This window comes from Mesoplodon bidens (genome assembly GCF_964165515.1).
Source record: "Mesoplodon bidens genome assembly, chromosome: 15".
Lineage (NCBI taxonomy): Eukaryota > Metazoa > Chordata > Mammalia > Artiodactyla > Ziphiidae > Mesoplodon > Mesoplodon bidens.
Window position 1 is genome coordinate 67820040 of NC_138171.1, and position 14245 is coordinate 67834284.

Genomic DNA, 14245 nt, shown 5'->3' on the forward strand with positions numbered 1-14245 from the left:
CAGCTAGAGTCCAAGATGGCGACGAGCTCTGACGTAAACGAGATCTCGTGAGAGATAGAGCGAGAGCGCGAGATTTGGAGGCGCCCGCGCTTCTGCGTGCGGGGAGGGTCTCCCCACGGATCGCTCCAGTGTCCACTGAGGTGCACGAGGGGCTAGGGGTGGGGCGTGAGCGCCGCAGTGCATGCTGGGGCCGCCGTGCCTGGGGCGGGGCCTAAGTCGGGAGCAAAGCGCGGGACTGACGAAAGTACCTGTTCGCGGGGTTGTCGCGCCCTGGAGCTAGCGGAGCGCGCCGGCTTCCGAGGTACCTCCCCTGCCGGCCCTCCCTAACCCCGACGCCCGCCCGAGGGGCCGCCGCCGTCCTGTCCCCGCCGGGGCTCCGCCTCCGCCGGAGCGGGGATTGGGCCGTGGGCCCTGCTGATGGCCTCTGGCCGGCAAATCAATGGGGACCCTTCCGGAGCGCGAGTGCCGTGTCTTGAGCGGGCCGGGTCGCAGTGGTGCCCACCTTGGAGGGTGTGAGGGGTTAGATGAGAACTCTCCACGCAGGATACGTAGCAGAGAATCTGGTGTTCAGGGATGAGTGGAGGCACTGTTAACTCTGTCGCCGCCCCTCCAGCGTCCTGTGTTTCTTTGTCTCACACACGCCTCCCTTCGTGGCCGGCACATGGCTCCATAGCTGGGGACCTGTGGCCCCAAGCTGTCTACTTCAAGCTGTCTACTTCAAGCTGTCTACTTCACGTTTAACAGGTGCCGGTTCTTTAGAAATAGTTTTGTCCGAGTATTACCGAGTCCAAGCTCGGCTGCAGGACAAGCCAATAAATTGACAGATAGCTGTTAGGGCAAAGTATAGAGACCTTATTCAGAAAGCCAGCAGCCAGAGAAGATGGTGGACTTGTGCCCCAAAGAACTATCTTCCCCAGTTAGAGTTCAGGCTTCTTTTATACTAAAAGGGGAGGGGGTGTGGCTGCTTGTTGCCCACTTCTCGGTGCCAGAATCCTTTGTTCTTACAGCTGTCCACGCAGGTCTGGTCACAGTGTTCCTATATACCTGCAACAAGATCGTTATTTTCTGTCCTGCAGACTTTTTAATCTCTATATGATTGGAAAAGTGTTAATACCTTTAAAGGTCAGAGCCTTGAGAATGGGTTCTCCTGTGTATCTCAGGCTATAGGCAACGTACTTTTCCAAAAGATGCAGAGCCTGAAAGACTAAGCCCCCTGCAACAGGGCACAAAGGTTAGAGCTAAAGTAATAGATTCAGTATGGAGTCAGGTTTGTTTTCCTCTGTTAAACATGTCGAAAAAACTTACCGAATACAATTTTAATGTGCAGTATCATACTGTTGCAGCTTTCGCTTTGATGGTTCAAATATTTAACACATTTGATATCTAACACCAATTTTCTCTTTGATAGGAAAGCAAAATTAAAAAGGTCCTCGACATTACAAGAGGACTAGAGGGAAGTGGAAAAATATCTAAAGATGAAGGTATTTCAGACCATCTGCAGGCAGCTTAAAAGTTCAAAGGGGTTTTCTGTAGAACCAGCCCCCCGTGTGGTCTTCTCCACTTCCTCTTATTTGTGTGGCCGGAAGAAAAAAGTGAACCCTTATGAAGAAGTGGACCAAGAAAAGTACTCTGATTTAGTAAGGTCTGTCTTATCATTCAGAGGCCATGCTCAGCCGCCACAGTCTTTGTTTGAGGAAGATGCTTTACTCTACGGACCTGTGAGGAAGTGTAAGGCCCCAAAGCAAGAAGAAGCAGGAGTTCCACGAAACTGGTGTCCTCTCTTCAATCCAGAGAAAAGCGGAAAACCAAATGCAACAAGTGATCCTACAATTCCTTTGAAAATCCCTTTGCAAAGGAATATGATACCAAGTGTGACCCGAATCCTTCAGCAGACCATGACCTCAGAACAGATTTCCTGTTTGGAGAGGTGGAAACGTCGGATGATTCTGGAACTGGGAGAGGATGGCTTTGCAGAATATACTTCAAGTAATTTTCTTAATCCTGATTCTGTATGGTTATTATGTTTTCCAGAACACAGCACCAGTGTCAAAAGGATGAGTTGTTCTTTTTCTAACGTTAACTAGTGAGAAACTACTTTCAAATGATAATTAGTATTAACAGTACTTTTTATATATTAACTCAATCCTCATGACAACCCTATGAAGCACAGATACTATTATCCCCATTTCACAGATGAAATTGAAGCACAGAGATCAAGTACTTTGACTAAAGATGTATGAAATTCATTTATTTTATAAGCTACAAACTTAAGTGTTAGAATTGCCTGTTTTGTTTGATTATGGGAGAGTTGATCGCCTCATAATGGAATTCTAGTTGTTTGCTAGGCATTCTGTTCAGAATCTAGTAAATACCCCCTTGCTCTGCTTATCATCAGAGACTGACCCATAAATTTAAAGATGGTCAATAAGCCAGAACATGTGATCTGTATTTAGGTCTTAGTAAATTGAGATGATCAGATGTTCTTCATTAGGAACTGAGAATTGATAAACTTCAGCCTTCAACTCCTAACTCACTAACTTCTTAGACAAGAGAGAATAGCTTTCTTAAAATAGATTCCATTTGGGCCTCCCTGGTGGCGCAGTGGTTGAGAGTCCGCCTGCCGATGCAGGGGATACGGGTTCGTGCCCCGGTCCGGGAGGATCCCATATGCCGCGGAGCGGCTGGGCCCGTGAGCCATGGCCTCTGGGCCTGTGCGTCCGGAGCCTGTGCTCCGCAACGGGAGAGGCCACAACAGTGAGAGGCCCACATACCGCAAAAAGAAAAAAAAAAAAAAAAAAAATAGATTCCATTCAAAAGCAAGATGAAAGAAAAGACCAATGGTACAGGAGAATTACCTGGTCCCCCATCAGGATTATAGTTGTTGAAGCTAAGTTTTACACTGAGCATTCCTTAGGCCATGCTTCCCAGAGAGCAGTACATGTACCCCTCGTGGTACACAAGCACTTTAATTTTTAATTTAAGAGCAATGCACTTATTTTGAGGCATCTTAGAAAAAACCTGTGTGTATGCATAACACATTAAACCTGTGGTCACGTGTTTTAAAGAAAAATATTAAGTATTTAGGTGGCACTTGGACATGGCCAAAATGGTCAAGGTCGGAGCCCCATGTAAATTCCTTGGCTCCCTGGGGCAAGGACTATATGCAGGAGCTAATTGCCTTTTATTTTTATATAAATTTATTTTATTTACTTTTGGCTGCGTTGGGTGTTCGTTGCTGCGCGCGGGCTTTCTCTAGTTGCTGTGAGCGGGGGCTACTCTTCATTGCGGTGCGCGGGCTTCTCATTGCGGTGGCTTCTCTTGTTGCGAAGCACGGGCTCTAGGCGCGCAGGCTTCAGTAGTTGTAGCACGTGGGCTCAGTAGTTGTGGCTTGAGGGCTCTAGAGCGAAGGCTCAGTAGTTGTGGCGCACGGGCTTCGTTGCTTCACAGCATGTGGGATCTTCCCGGGCCAGGGCTCGAACCTGTGTTCCCTGCGTTGGCAGGCGGATTCTTAACCACTGCGCCACCAGGGAAGTCCTACACTGACTTTTTTAATTCTAAAATATCCACGCTGTCAATCAGAATATAGGAGACTCATTTTTTTTTTAATACATTTTATTTACTGGGACTTGAAAATATTTCACTTTTATTCCTTTAATTTATTGAGTGAATACTCTGACTTGACGCTATCTGCAATTACTCTTGAATCTTTTAAGATTTATTTTCACAAGTTTAATCATGTTTAATGTTCTTAGCTTTACAATCCTAAGGGATTCTGTAACCCAGATCCCATGTTTGTTGCCCCTTACATATGAAGACCTCCCTGGGGTTAAGACTGCAGTGGGGAATGAGTTGTCTATTTGCTTGGCTGTTGATAAATGAATTTTTTTCCTTCATGTTTTTAACATGTTTGTGTTCTGCTTCAGTAAAGCTAGTCTGTAGATAAATACTGCTCTTCTTTTCCCTAGGTTTTAATTCCGTAAGTCTTAAATTTGTAGGCCTTTTATGTGCTAATAAGTCCAATTAAGCCAAGTAAATTTGGAGTAGAATAACTTATTTCCTCAGTTGAATTTCACCTCACTTTCCAAGTAATTTCCCTGAAGCAATTCCACTTTTTGCCAATGGTAGAACTGACCTTTCAAAATCTTTGTAAAAAATACTTGACAAAGGTAATATGGTTTGGCATTACCTCATTAGATGAGATGGTTTTCCTCATTTTCTGTGGGTCTGTCTCCAAGCATGTATAGCTCCTGCTCTGTTTCTGTGTGTATCTTACTGATGGTCCCTGATTTTTCATCTCTCACTCTGCTGTGTGAGGGACCAGAATGACCTTACGCTCTGGTGCCTGGGGCAAATTAACAGCACTGCCTAGGCCTTCTTCATTAAAATGGGGGTGATGATCCGTATCTTGCCAGGTTGTTGTGTTTGAAAGTTAACAGTTTGAAAGCGCCAAGGCCACTGCTTAGCACAACAATGCCCTCTTTTTCTTTCTTTCTCTCCTTCCCTTATCAAGAGTCAAGTGAATATGTAGTGTTTCTTGCATTTGTTGAATATGTTTGTGTCCTCTTTTCTTAAAAGTGTATGAGAAGGGACTTCCCTGGTGGTCCAGTGGTTAAGACTCCATGCTTCCATTGCAAGGGGCACGGGTTTGATCTCTGCTCAGGGAACCAAGAACCCACATGCTACATGGAGGCCAAAAAAATAGTGTATGAGGAAAAAAAATTCAGGACAGAGCCACTGTCTTAGGCTGTTCTTGCCCTAAAAGAAAGTGCAGGAGAAGAATGTCATATATTTTCCTCCCCTCTGCCCCAAATCTCACAACATTAGTGTGTGCCTTGATTTTCACTCTTTGCCAGTCACTAAGCCTGTTGGTAAAAGGATGCCTCCACCTAAGTTCATAATGAAGATTTGGTTGTAAAAAGAACTGTAAACAAGCACAGTTCCCTAAATGTCTAATAACTATTTATCACAGCTAGTTAACTTACTGGTTACCTAAATTAAACGGACACTTAAATTCTGTGTGAATTCACTAGGTGTGGTCCTGTAGCCCCCAGATCTTCAATTCTAGCTTTGACCTAATGCTACTAGAAATACTTCATTTTAATCTATCTTATTATCTAGGCTCTTCTAGTCCCTTTTGTTTTCAAAGTGCATTCTTAGTGTATTTCACAAGTCTTAGGGGTTATCACTTAAAGGTAATTCATGTAATTTTTAATTTGATTGTTGAGAGTTTAGTATCTGTTCCTTAGTATTAGCTTTGTTTGGGGGTTTTTTGTTATTGCTGTTGTTTTCCTTTTCCCCGATTTTCTTTTCAGACATGTTTTTACAAGGGAAACGGTTTCATGAAGCCTTGGAAAGCATACTGTCACCCCAGGGGAACTTAAAAGAACCTGATGAAAATCTCCTCAAATCTGGCTACATCCAAAGTATCCAGCATGTTCTGAGAGATGTCAGTGGAGTGCAGGCTCTGGAAAGTGCTGTTAAACATGAGACCCTAAAGTATGTAGGTCTGCTGGACTGTGTAGCTGATTATCAGTAAGTATTCAATTTTTTACATCAAGTGTGGAGGTGAATTCATTCTGGGTTGGACACATGGTTCCCTTCCAATGCTAGTTTTTCCTTTTAATTCCTGCTTCAAGGTGTGGCCTCTGTAAAGTCACATCAGGTAAGAGCCATCTCATCCTTGTAAATCTACATTCCGAAGTCAAAGTGTTTCGTGGAGAAAAGGTACAACTTCCCAGTATCCCTAGGATGGCCTGTTTTCCAGCATGTTCCCCTCCCCCCCCCCCACCCCAAGCAAAGTACCAGCCATAAGATCCAATTTGATTCCTGCATTTTCTTTCCTGTTTCCCTAAAAATAGCACCTTGATCTGTTGGCCCTGAAAATCAACTCTTTGCCTGGCTTCCAGGCAGTGATTGACATGGATAGGAACTCTGAGCTTAATAAAGCTTCCCGTGGCTTTTAAATTGCTGCTCTGTTACTGTTTTCACCACTTACTCCATATTTCAAGGGTAGATATAACCTGCAGATACCCCATTCCAAAAAAAATAAAATAAAAGCATATGAGCGATACAACAGGATAAGGGGAAAATCTGTGAGTGGAAACCCTTGGAACTCCAGTTAAAAGTTACTGGGCTCTGGAGACAGGCTGCCTGAGTTTGGTTTCTGGCTTTTCTTCTTAACCCTGGGCTACTTACTTGGCTTTGGCTTCTCTGTACCTCAATTTGTTTATCTGTAAAATAGGACAAATAATAGTACCTACCTCATAGGTTTGTTATAGACGTTAAATGAGACATTCCCTGTACGGTACTTAAAGTGCACACTATCTACTTAGTAAATGTTAGCAACATTATTTTGATCCTATTCTCTCTTGATCCTATTCTCTCTTTTTAACTGCTGTTGGGTATGAATGAACCATATCCAGTTCCCTGTTGGGAGCACTCAGGTTATTCTAGTTTTTCAGTTGCAAACTACAGCAATGACCGTGTCTCCTCCTATTCTGTCGTGAGTTTCTCTCGGCAGGTGCACGGGTTCATTGGTTTGTTTGTTTTGGTGCATGATATGTGAGGTTTGGATAAATTCCGTTGATCTGAAGTAGGCCTGGGCGTGAATACTTCTTAAATTTTCCAGGCATGTGTCACTTGCACCCAGGATAGCAAACCATTGCTCTATGGTACAGACCTAAAAGGGAAATTGCGGGGCCATGGGGAACATGCATTTTAACACTGTTTCGTCATTTCAGCCTGCATTTCAAAATAAAGTAGGCTGAGCAAAATAAATTAGCTCTTTTTATTTGTTAAAGAGCTATTTGTGGACTGTCTCATTGCAATTTTAATTTGGGTTTATACTACTAAGTTTTTTTCCATGTTATTAAGTTCTACAAGTTATAGTACATTGCTAGAAACAGTGGTACGTGGCAGAAGTCTTTACTGTAGGGTATTTTGATTTTTTTCAAGAGAGAGAACTGGGAATGGTAGTACCCTGGGGATGCTGGGGCCCTCTCTTCATTTGCATAGATTGTCAAGCTCTACAGCAATAGAAAACAGTTATAAAGATGACATGTTACCTGTATACCTGCACTGTCCAGTAGAGTAGCCTTTAGCCATAAAAGGCCGTCATTAAGCACGTGACTGTGGCCAGTCCAAACAGAGGTATGCTGTAAATATACAAACTAGATTTCAATGACTTCGTACAAAAAAGAATGTAAAATATCTCATTAATAACTTTTTAATATTAATTATATATTGAAATGATATTTTGGATACGTTGGGTTAAATAAAATATTAAAATTTCACCTTTTTTTTTTCTTTTTGGATGTAGCTACTAGAAAATTTTAAATGATGTGTGTAGCTCGCATTTTATTTCTTCAGACGGTGCTATTCTAGACTTTATAGATTTTATAAATACCTTGCATAAGTTGTAATCTAGGGCTATGGTGACAGGAAGGTAACTCTGTGCAAATCTCCCTCTAAACTGCTGGTTTTGAAGCTGAAGTGAGCAGATAGAGCCCTTTGAGAATCACCTGTTCTCAGTGCACCCGCCCTGCGGTCCTTTTGACATCTGTGCTTGGCAAGTGTAAAAGTCCACCGGGATGGGGTGGGGGTGGGGGATGTACGGGTTATTTAACTAAAAAAAAGTGGCAGGAATTTTTCTATTTTCCCAATATCCCTAATAGTAATATCTCTACCCTGTATGTAAACTTTTAGGACAGGGACCAGGTCTTCTTGTTTGTATTTCTGCATATAGTTGGTGCCTGTTAAGTGTTGATGGATTTGAACTCCAGTTTTGGTTTCTGAGGCACTTAGTCCTTTACGATGGGGACTTTGCTACTGGTCTGTTGTGGTTCGTTCTGATAGACGTTTGAACCCAAATCAACTAAGATAATAATAGTGTCAATTCCCTTGTCAACTGTTAAACCATGGAGGTCCAAAGAAACTTCTAGAAAGTTTAGAAGCTTGTGTTGGAGAAGTTGTTCCCCAGCACTCACACCTGGGCCCGCACCTGCAGCTCCCATGGGTGCACTTAGGAAGCATCTTCCGTCATACCTCGTGGCTGACCTGAATGAGGGGCTCAAAGGAAAGAACGTCACCCCTCTTCAACCCTAAGTAAAGCTTAGGAGAGCCGTCTTCTTGGAATGTGGGGAATAGAAGCAACAGTCATTGGGTGACAAGTAGCAAACTATGTGTAAGACCTTCAAGGGCTTCCTTTGGTTTCTCTTTAGGGGCAAGCTGTGTGTGATTGATTGGAAGACATCGGAGAAGCGAAAGCCTTTCATCCAAAATACATTTGACAACCCGCTGCAAGTCGTGGCGTATGTTGGTGCCATAAACCATGACATCAACTACAGCTTTCAGGTCAGGACGCGGAGCCTCCACTTACTTAAAGCTTTGCTTGATGCTGGGTTATAGCTCCTTCCCTCCTTAGGGTTTTATTCTGTTTGTAACCCACTGCTTACTCTGTTGTTGTCCTTCCACCACTTTAAAAAGCACTTTCCCCCTCTTCCTGGGCTTTTTGTTGGTGTTAATAGTTCTTTAATGATCACAGTCCATTCTTTAGTGTCTTAACTGTCATCTTTGTGTTCGTGTGTATCCTGGGCCAGTCTTTCATCAACCCATCTTAGAAATTGAGTTAGGGGGCTTCCATGGTGGCGCAGTGGTTGAGAGTCCTCCTGCCGATGCAGGGGACACAGGTTCGTGCCCTGGTCTGGGAAGATCCCATATGCCGTGTAGCGGCTGGGCCCGTGAGCCATGGCCACTGAGCCTGTGCGTCCAGAGCCTGTGCTCCGCAACAGGAGAGGCCACAACAGTGAGAGGCCCGGATACAGCAAAAGAAAGAAAAAAAAAAGAAATTGAGTTAGGAGCTGTTACTGTAGATTGTTTTGTTCTGAGTGTGCCCTGGAGTGAGAAGGAAATGGACCTCAACTGTGTTGCTACTGTGGAGATGCTGGAATTGCCCTGTGTTCCTTCCTAGGTTCAGTGCGGCTTGATTGTGGTTGCCTACAAAGACGGGTCCCCTGCCCACCCACACTTCATGGACGCAGAGCTCTGCTCCCAGTACTGGGCAAAGTGGCTTCTTCGACTAGAAGAATATACAAAGAAGGAAAAGAACCAGAATATTCGGAAACTAGATTAAGGGCAGGAAGCTGTGTGGGAACATTCAGGGCTTTCTCAAAGTTTGGGAACATGTATCGCTGTTTGCTGTGATCTGGAACGAGGTGCCACAGGGTCTGAGAGCTGCAGTAACACAAGCAGAACTAGTAATTTGTTGAAGTTTATTGCAACCAAAACGGCAAAGCCAGAAAAGTTAAATTTAAAGAGCTGGACTTTAGCACATAAAAGACCAGCTCTGCTACCTCTGACTAGCATTTACCCGAAAAAAGGGCAAAAGCAACACTGGCACAGTGTTGGCGGCTCTTGGACCCCCATAGACCTTTCTGTGTCCCAGGCAGGACGCCCAGTCTTTGAACTGAGAGATTCAGGGCGGTGAGGCTTGGTGTGCCGAGCATTTCCCCTCGGCACGCCGTCGGGGAGGGCTGCGCGCACCCCTAGGGTATGTGTGCAGTGAGAATTCGTATCAGCCAACTACTGCTGCTAGTGCCGGCTCCTAAAACTTGTTTTATGTATGTGGTTCCCTGTATTTCATTTGGGGGAAAAAGCTTCCATTTGACATTTTTGAAAAATAAACATGATTCCTTAGCCTCAAGTAGGCATTGCTCTCTGGACAGATGGAGCATACTCACCTTATCGTGGGCAGTGCCCCTTGGCATCCCACCAAATAACCCTCAGAAGCAGCCAGGCTCCAGTCTGAGAATCGTAATTGTAGGTATTTTGGTAGCTAGCTTCTGGTTTGAGTCAAGGGATTGTGTGCATGGAGAAAATGTATTGTTTGTGGAATTTTCCAGCTATGGGAAACAATAATATGTAATTTTTTCCTATGTTTGATAAGAAATAAAACTGACTAGTTGCCCCTGGGTTCGGGAAACTTAATAAACGCCCACTACAGCCCTGGGGGAAGGCTCCCTGTGTTATGGAGTAGATTAGCATTTAAGTTACAGTTGCTGTCTTAAAATAGTAACACTTTTTTCCTTCATTAGCCATTAATTATAAGAAATAAAATATAAGATGTGATTAAGGAATGAGGCTTTTGGTTTTGCTTTTTATTTAAATTTGTACATTTATAGAGTGATTTCACAAACCTGGAATTGTTTAGATTTTGTTTTTAAATTCAGAATTTTACCATTGACCCAGTAGCTCTGGGGCGTGTTGTATGTACATGCGCACACGAAGGAGGTGCCCTTGACCACGGTCACCTCACACGGAAAGTAAGCTTCGGGTCGGAGCGGGGAGGATTGAGGGAGACCTGGTGTTGACTCCACACACCTCGCATATTTTTCAAGCAGCGTATATTCCTGTAGCCTGTAATTTCCAAAGTCAGAAACCAAGTGAGAGCATTCGGAGTTGTCCCACCAGGTGTGGCCACTGCTCCACCAAGCCTCACCCTACAGTTGAGGAGCCCAGACCCAGCAGGTTCTCTCGGCTTAAGATAAACACACCTCGGACCTGTCACTCTGTCCCAAGTCTCCCAACCTGAGGTGGCGCGAATTGTACCATGAAAGACCCTCAGTCCGACCGGGAAGGCGTGGTGAGAGTGAAAACAGTTAAGGCCCCTGGAACTGCACCGGTTCCTCCCTGCATCCGCCACACGCCTGAGGCTCACCAGTGAAGGAGGCTCAGTCCCCCGAGCGGGGGAGGTCAACTGAAAAGAGCTTGTTTCACTACTACGGCAGAAGAGGAGGTTTCTCACGAGTCACAGCGCTTCCAGAACTACCGTGGGTGTTCCTAATATTTGGAACCACTTGTTCCCCTAAGCGATGTGACATATTAAACTCCAGGGAAGGGAAACAGGATTTGCGATGGAGAGATTATCCTCGAATCGAGGATAATTAAAGTATTTGTAAAAGGAAGTATAGATTGCTCTTCTGAGGAGGCCTCCTCACAGAAGTGCAGAACAGAGCCGTACCGTCCTGAGCTTTGAGGCAATCCGTTAGAGTCAAAGCTATCTGCACGCCAAGCTATTCCACCTTTCCTCTGCAATTCTACACTCCCCCCCACCCCGCCACCCACCGGCTGTGTGGCTTGTGGGATCTTAGTTCCCCGACTAGGGATTGAACCCAGGCCCCGGCAGTGAAAGTGCAGAGTCCTAACCACTGGACCGCCAGGGAATTCCCTACACATTCTTATTAATGCATGTGGCAGCTGGCAAAAGCTCCATGCTGGCACTAAAAACCAATTTTCAATTTTTTTCCCCTCAGACCTGGCTTCTTGCTCAAAGCCATTAGCCCCCGTTAATCTGGGAACATTAACCTCTATAAACCTTTCATAGTTCTAGGAAAACTTGTCAACAAATGACCTATGGTTTCATATGTGTTGACACTGGTCAATACAGGAGGTGGGTTAGTCATAAGTCATTGTGTTTCTAGGTAACCAATTTGCCTACAGCTTTAGAAGAAGTTGGAGGGGGGAAATTTCTTTTAATCACTGACCTTTCCACCTGAGCAATTAAATATTTGATTGTAACCTACCCTACCCTCCTCCTACACACAAAAAGCGAAGCAAGGGAACAGTTGGAACTTTTATGTTTAAAGAAACACCTCAGTTGTTTGGAGCTGGTGTCCTAAAGAAAAGCACTGTCTTAAACCAAACCAATCAATTACTAAGTAAAAGGCAGAACTGACTCTCCCGGGCTTCCCCGCTTTCCCTCCATCCCTCTTTTCCAGGTTAACAAAGATGGACTGTGGCTGGAGGTCTAACCTGCTGAACTCATGAGCTATTTACACCCAAGGAGGGAGCCTGGGGGAATCTCTGGGGAGATACCCTGCCTGAGCAAAGGCTCACCTGTTGCCTTGACAGTCACAGCTGTCAGGTGTAAGAATTGCGTTCATGGGGACTTCCCTGTGGTCCAGTGGGTAAGACTCCGCGCTCCCAGTGCAGGGGGCCCGGCTTAAATCCCTGGTCAAGGAACTAGATCCCACATGCCGCAACTAAGATCCTGCATGCCGCAACTAAGACGCGGCACAGCCAAATAAATATTTTTAAAAAGAAATGTTTTTCTGAAGATAATCATAAAATGCTATTCTGAGTTAGAGTAGGGTTTGAGGTTTTTCCTTTTTGCTCAAGAGGGAGGGAGGGAGAGAGAGAGAAAAAAGATACTAGACACTACAGATAAAAGCCGTTTTCCCTAATCCCACTTGCCTCTCCCCTGAGACAAACACCATCATAAACGGGGTGCGCTATTTTGAGCGTATCCTTTTATAGTCTTACTACTTATACCTGTGCTGGTCGTCATGAATAACACAGTTCTAATTTCTGTGTTTGGTTTTTACTGCTATGTCTCAACATCAGTCTCTGAGATCATCCAGGCTGACCACCACTAAATCCAGCGCACGCCTCCCAAGCGCTCTGCCTTGTCCCCTTGTGCTTTACGGTCTCGCCCGTGGGCTGTTAGACCAACAGTGTTTCTCTGCTGCAGACAGTGCTTCAGTGAGCACCCCCACGTGTACCTGTTTCCTGGAACACAAGAGCCGTGTGCAGCACAGTGGAAGCAGGGTGTGGATTGTGGCTCTGCCACTTATGAGCTCTGTGACCTTGGGCGAGTTACCTGACCTTTATGTGGCTGACTTCCTCATTTGTAAATTGAGGGGAAATAATAGTACTTCTTAGGGCTTCCCTGGTGGCGCAGTGGTTGAGAGTCCGCCTGCCGATGTAGGGGACACGGGTTCGTGCCCTGGTCCGGGAGGATCCCACGTGCCGCGGAGTGGCTGGGCCCGTGAGCCGTGGCTGCTGAGCCTGCGCATCCAGAGCCTGTGCTCCACAATGGGAGAGGCCACAACAGTGAGGCCCGCGTACCGCAAAAAAAAAAAAAAAAATAGTACTTCTTAGAGTTGTGGGGATTGAATGAGGCTTCGTGCCTGACACACAGCAGGAACACAGTACATGTTGGCCATCCTCGTCCTTATCAAGGGTGAGACCTGCCATGTCTGCCGGGTCCCAGGACGTGCAGGACGTGAGCATCACTGCCCAGTCCCCCGACAACTGTGATGTCAGCTCACACGCCCACCAGTGGCTGCTGAAACGTCCTGCTTTCCCTCATCTTCACTCACAAAAGGGTTTAAGACTTATTCCAACATAATGGGGTGAAAAGTTATTTTTTACTTTTTAAATTCAACAGTGTTATTGCTTGAATAAAATCTGCTTTAAAACACGATTGCCGGGCTTCCCTGGTGGCGCAGTGGTTAAGAACCCGCCTGCCAAGGCAGGGGACACGGGTTCGAGCCCTGGTCCGGGAAGATCCCCCATGCCGCGGAGCAACTAAGCCCGGGCACCACAACTACTGAAGCCTGTGCACCTGGAGCCTGTGCTCTGCAACAAGAAGCCACTGCAATGAGAAGCTCACGCACCGCAACGAAGAGCAGCCCCCGCTGGATGCAATTAAAGAAGGCCCGCACGCAACAGCGAAGACCCAACGCAGCCAAAAATAAATACATTAATTAATTAATTAATTTTAAAAACAGGATTGCCATCTAGTGGTGGGAGAAGTGGACTGCAGTTAGGGGCCTAGAGCCAAATGCGAGTGGACCCACGTATACCTGGGGATAAACTGGGCATTTTAGTCACTCACAGCTGGTTTGAATTGAAGCAACTGCGTGAGAGTTCTTCTCTTCTCCCCTTTTGAGGCAGCTTGTGATCTTGTCCTCACTTTTCCTGGTGCAACGGCATGGAGACCCGTCTGCACAGCTCTGGACAGAAACTTCCAGCCAGTGGACTGGCTCGCTGGCTCAGAAAGGAGCAGGGAGGTAGATTAGGAACGAGGCTGTTTATAAAGTGGTGGGATTCTGTGGCTCCAGCCAGGCAGGCTTTCCTTGAGCTACCCTCATCCTCCAGGGGAGGAGGCTCAGGAGCAGGTGGGCGTCTGGGATGTGCCCGCAAACTGCCACTGAGGGCTGAGCTGAGCCCCAGTGAAACGTCCTTCCAAGCCAGGGCCTTGGACTGTCTGCTGTGAAGAGTTCTAAGATCACAGCTGAGGAAGATGAGTGCACGAAAATGTTAGATACTGTTCATCAAAAACAGAGATACCTGGGGCTTCCCTGGTGGCGCAGTGGTTGGGAGTCCGCCTGCCGATGCAGGGGACACGGGTTCGTGCCCCGGTCCGGGAAGATCCCACATGCCGCAGAGCGGCTGGGCCCGTGAG

The 14245-nt window shown here is 45.8% G+C and overlaps 1 protein-coding gene across 2 annotated transcripts; it reads left to right on the top strand.

Moving 5' to 3' along the window:
- Positions 1-84: 84 nt before the first annotated feature.
- MGME1 (mitochondrial genome maintenance exonuclease 1) lies at positions 85-10126 on the top strand. Of its 2 annotated transcripts, none has more exons than XM_081257319.1 (5): positions 85-140; positions 1409-1986; positions 5313-5532; positions 8220-8352; positions 8969-10126. In XM_081257319.1, exons 2-5 carry the CDS (start codon positions 1476-1478, stop codon positions 9128-9130), a joined length of 1026 nt encoding a protein of 341 aa, XP_081113445.1. In that variant the 5' UTR covers positions 85-140; positions 1409-1475; the 3' UTR covers positions 9131-10126. The 2 variants fall into 2 exon arrangements, with proteins under 2 accessions (XP_081113445.1, XP_081113444.1); XM_081257318.1 differs by lacking the exon at positions 85-140 and adding an exon at positions 200-301.
- Positions 10127-14245: the final 4119 nt, after the last annotated feature.

What these genes read in the sequence shown, in the direction of transcription:
- MGME1 (XM_081257319.1), top strand. Translation starts at nt 1,476, where the DNA reads ATGAAGGTATTTCAGACCATCTGCAGGCAGCTTAAAAGTTCAAAGGGG. An exon ending in GACTGTGTAGCTGATTATCA is followed by an intron (nt 5,533 to 8,219) that starts GTAAGTATTCAA and finishes GTTTCTCTTTAG; the next exon opens with GGGCAAGCTGTGTGTGATTG. An exon ending in ACATCAACTACAGCTTTCAG is followed by an intron (nt 8,353 to 8,968) that starts GTCAGGACGCGG and finishes GTTCCTTCCTAG; the next exon opens with GTTCAGTGCGGCTTGATTGT.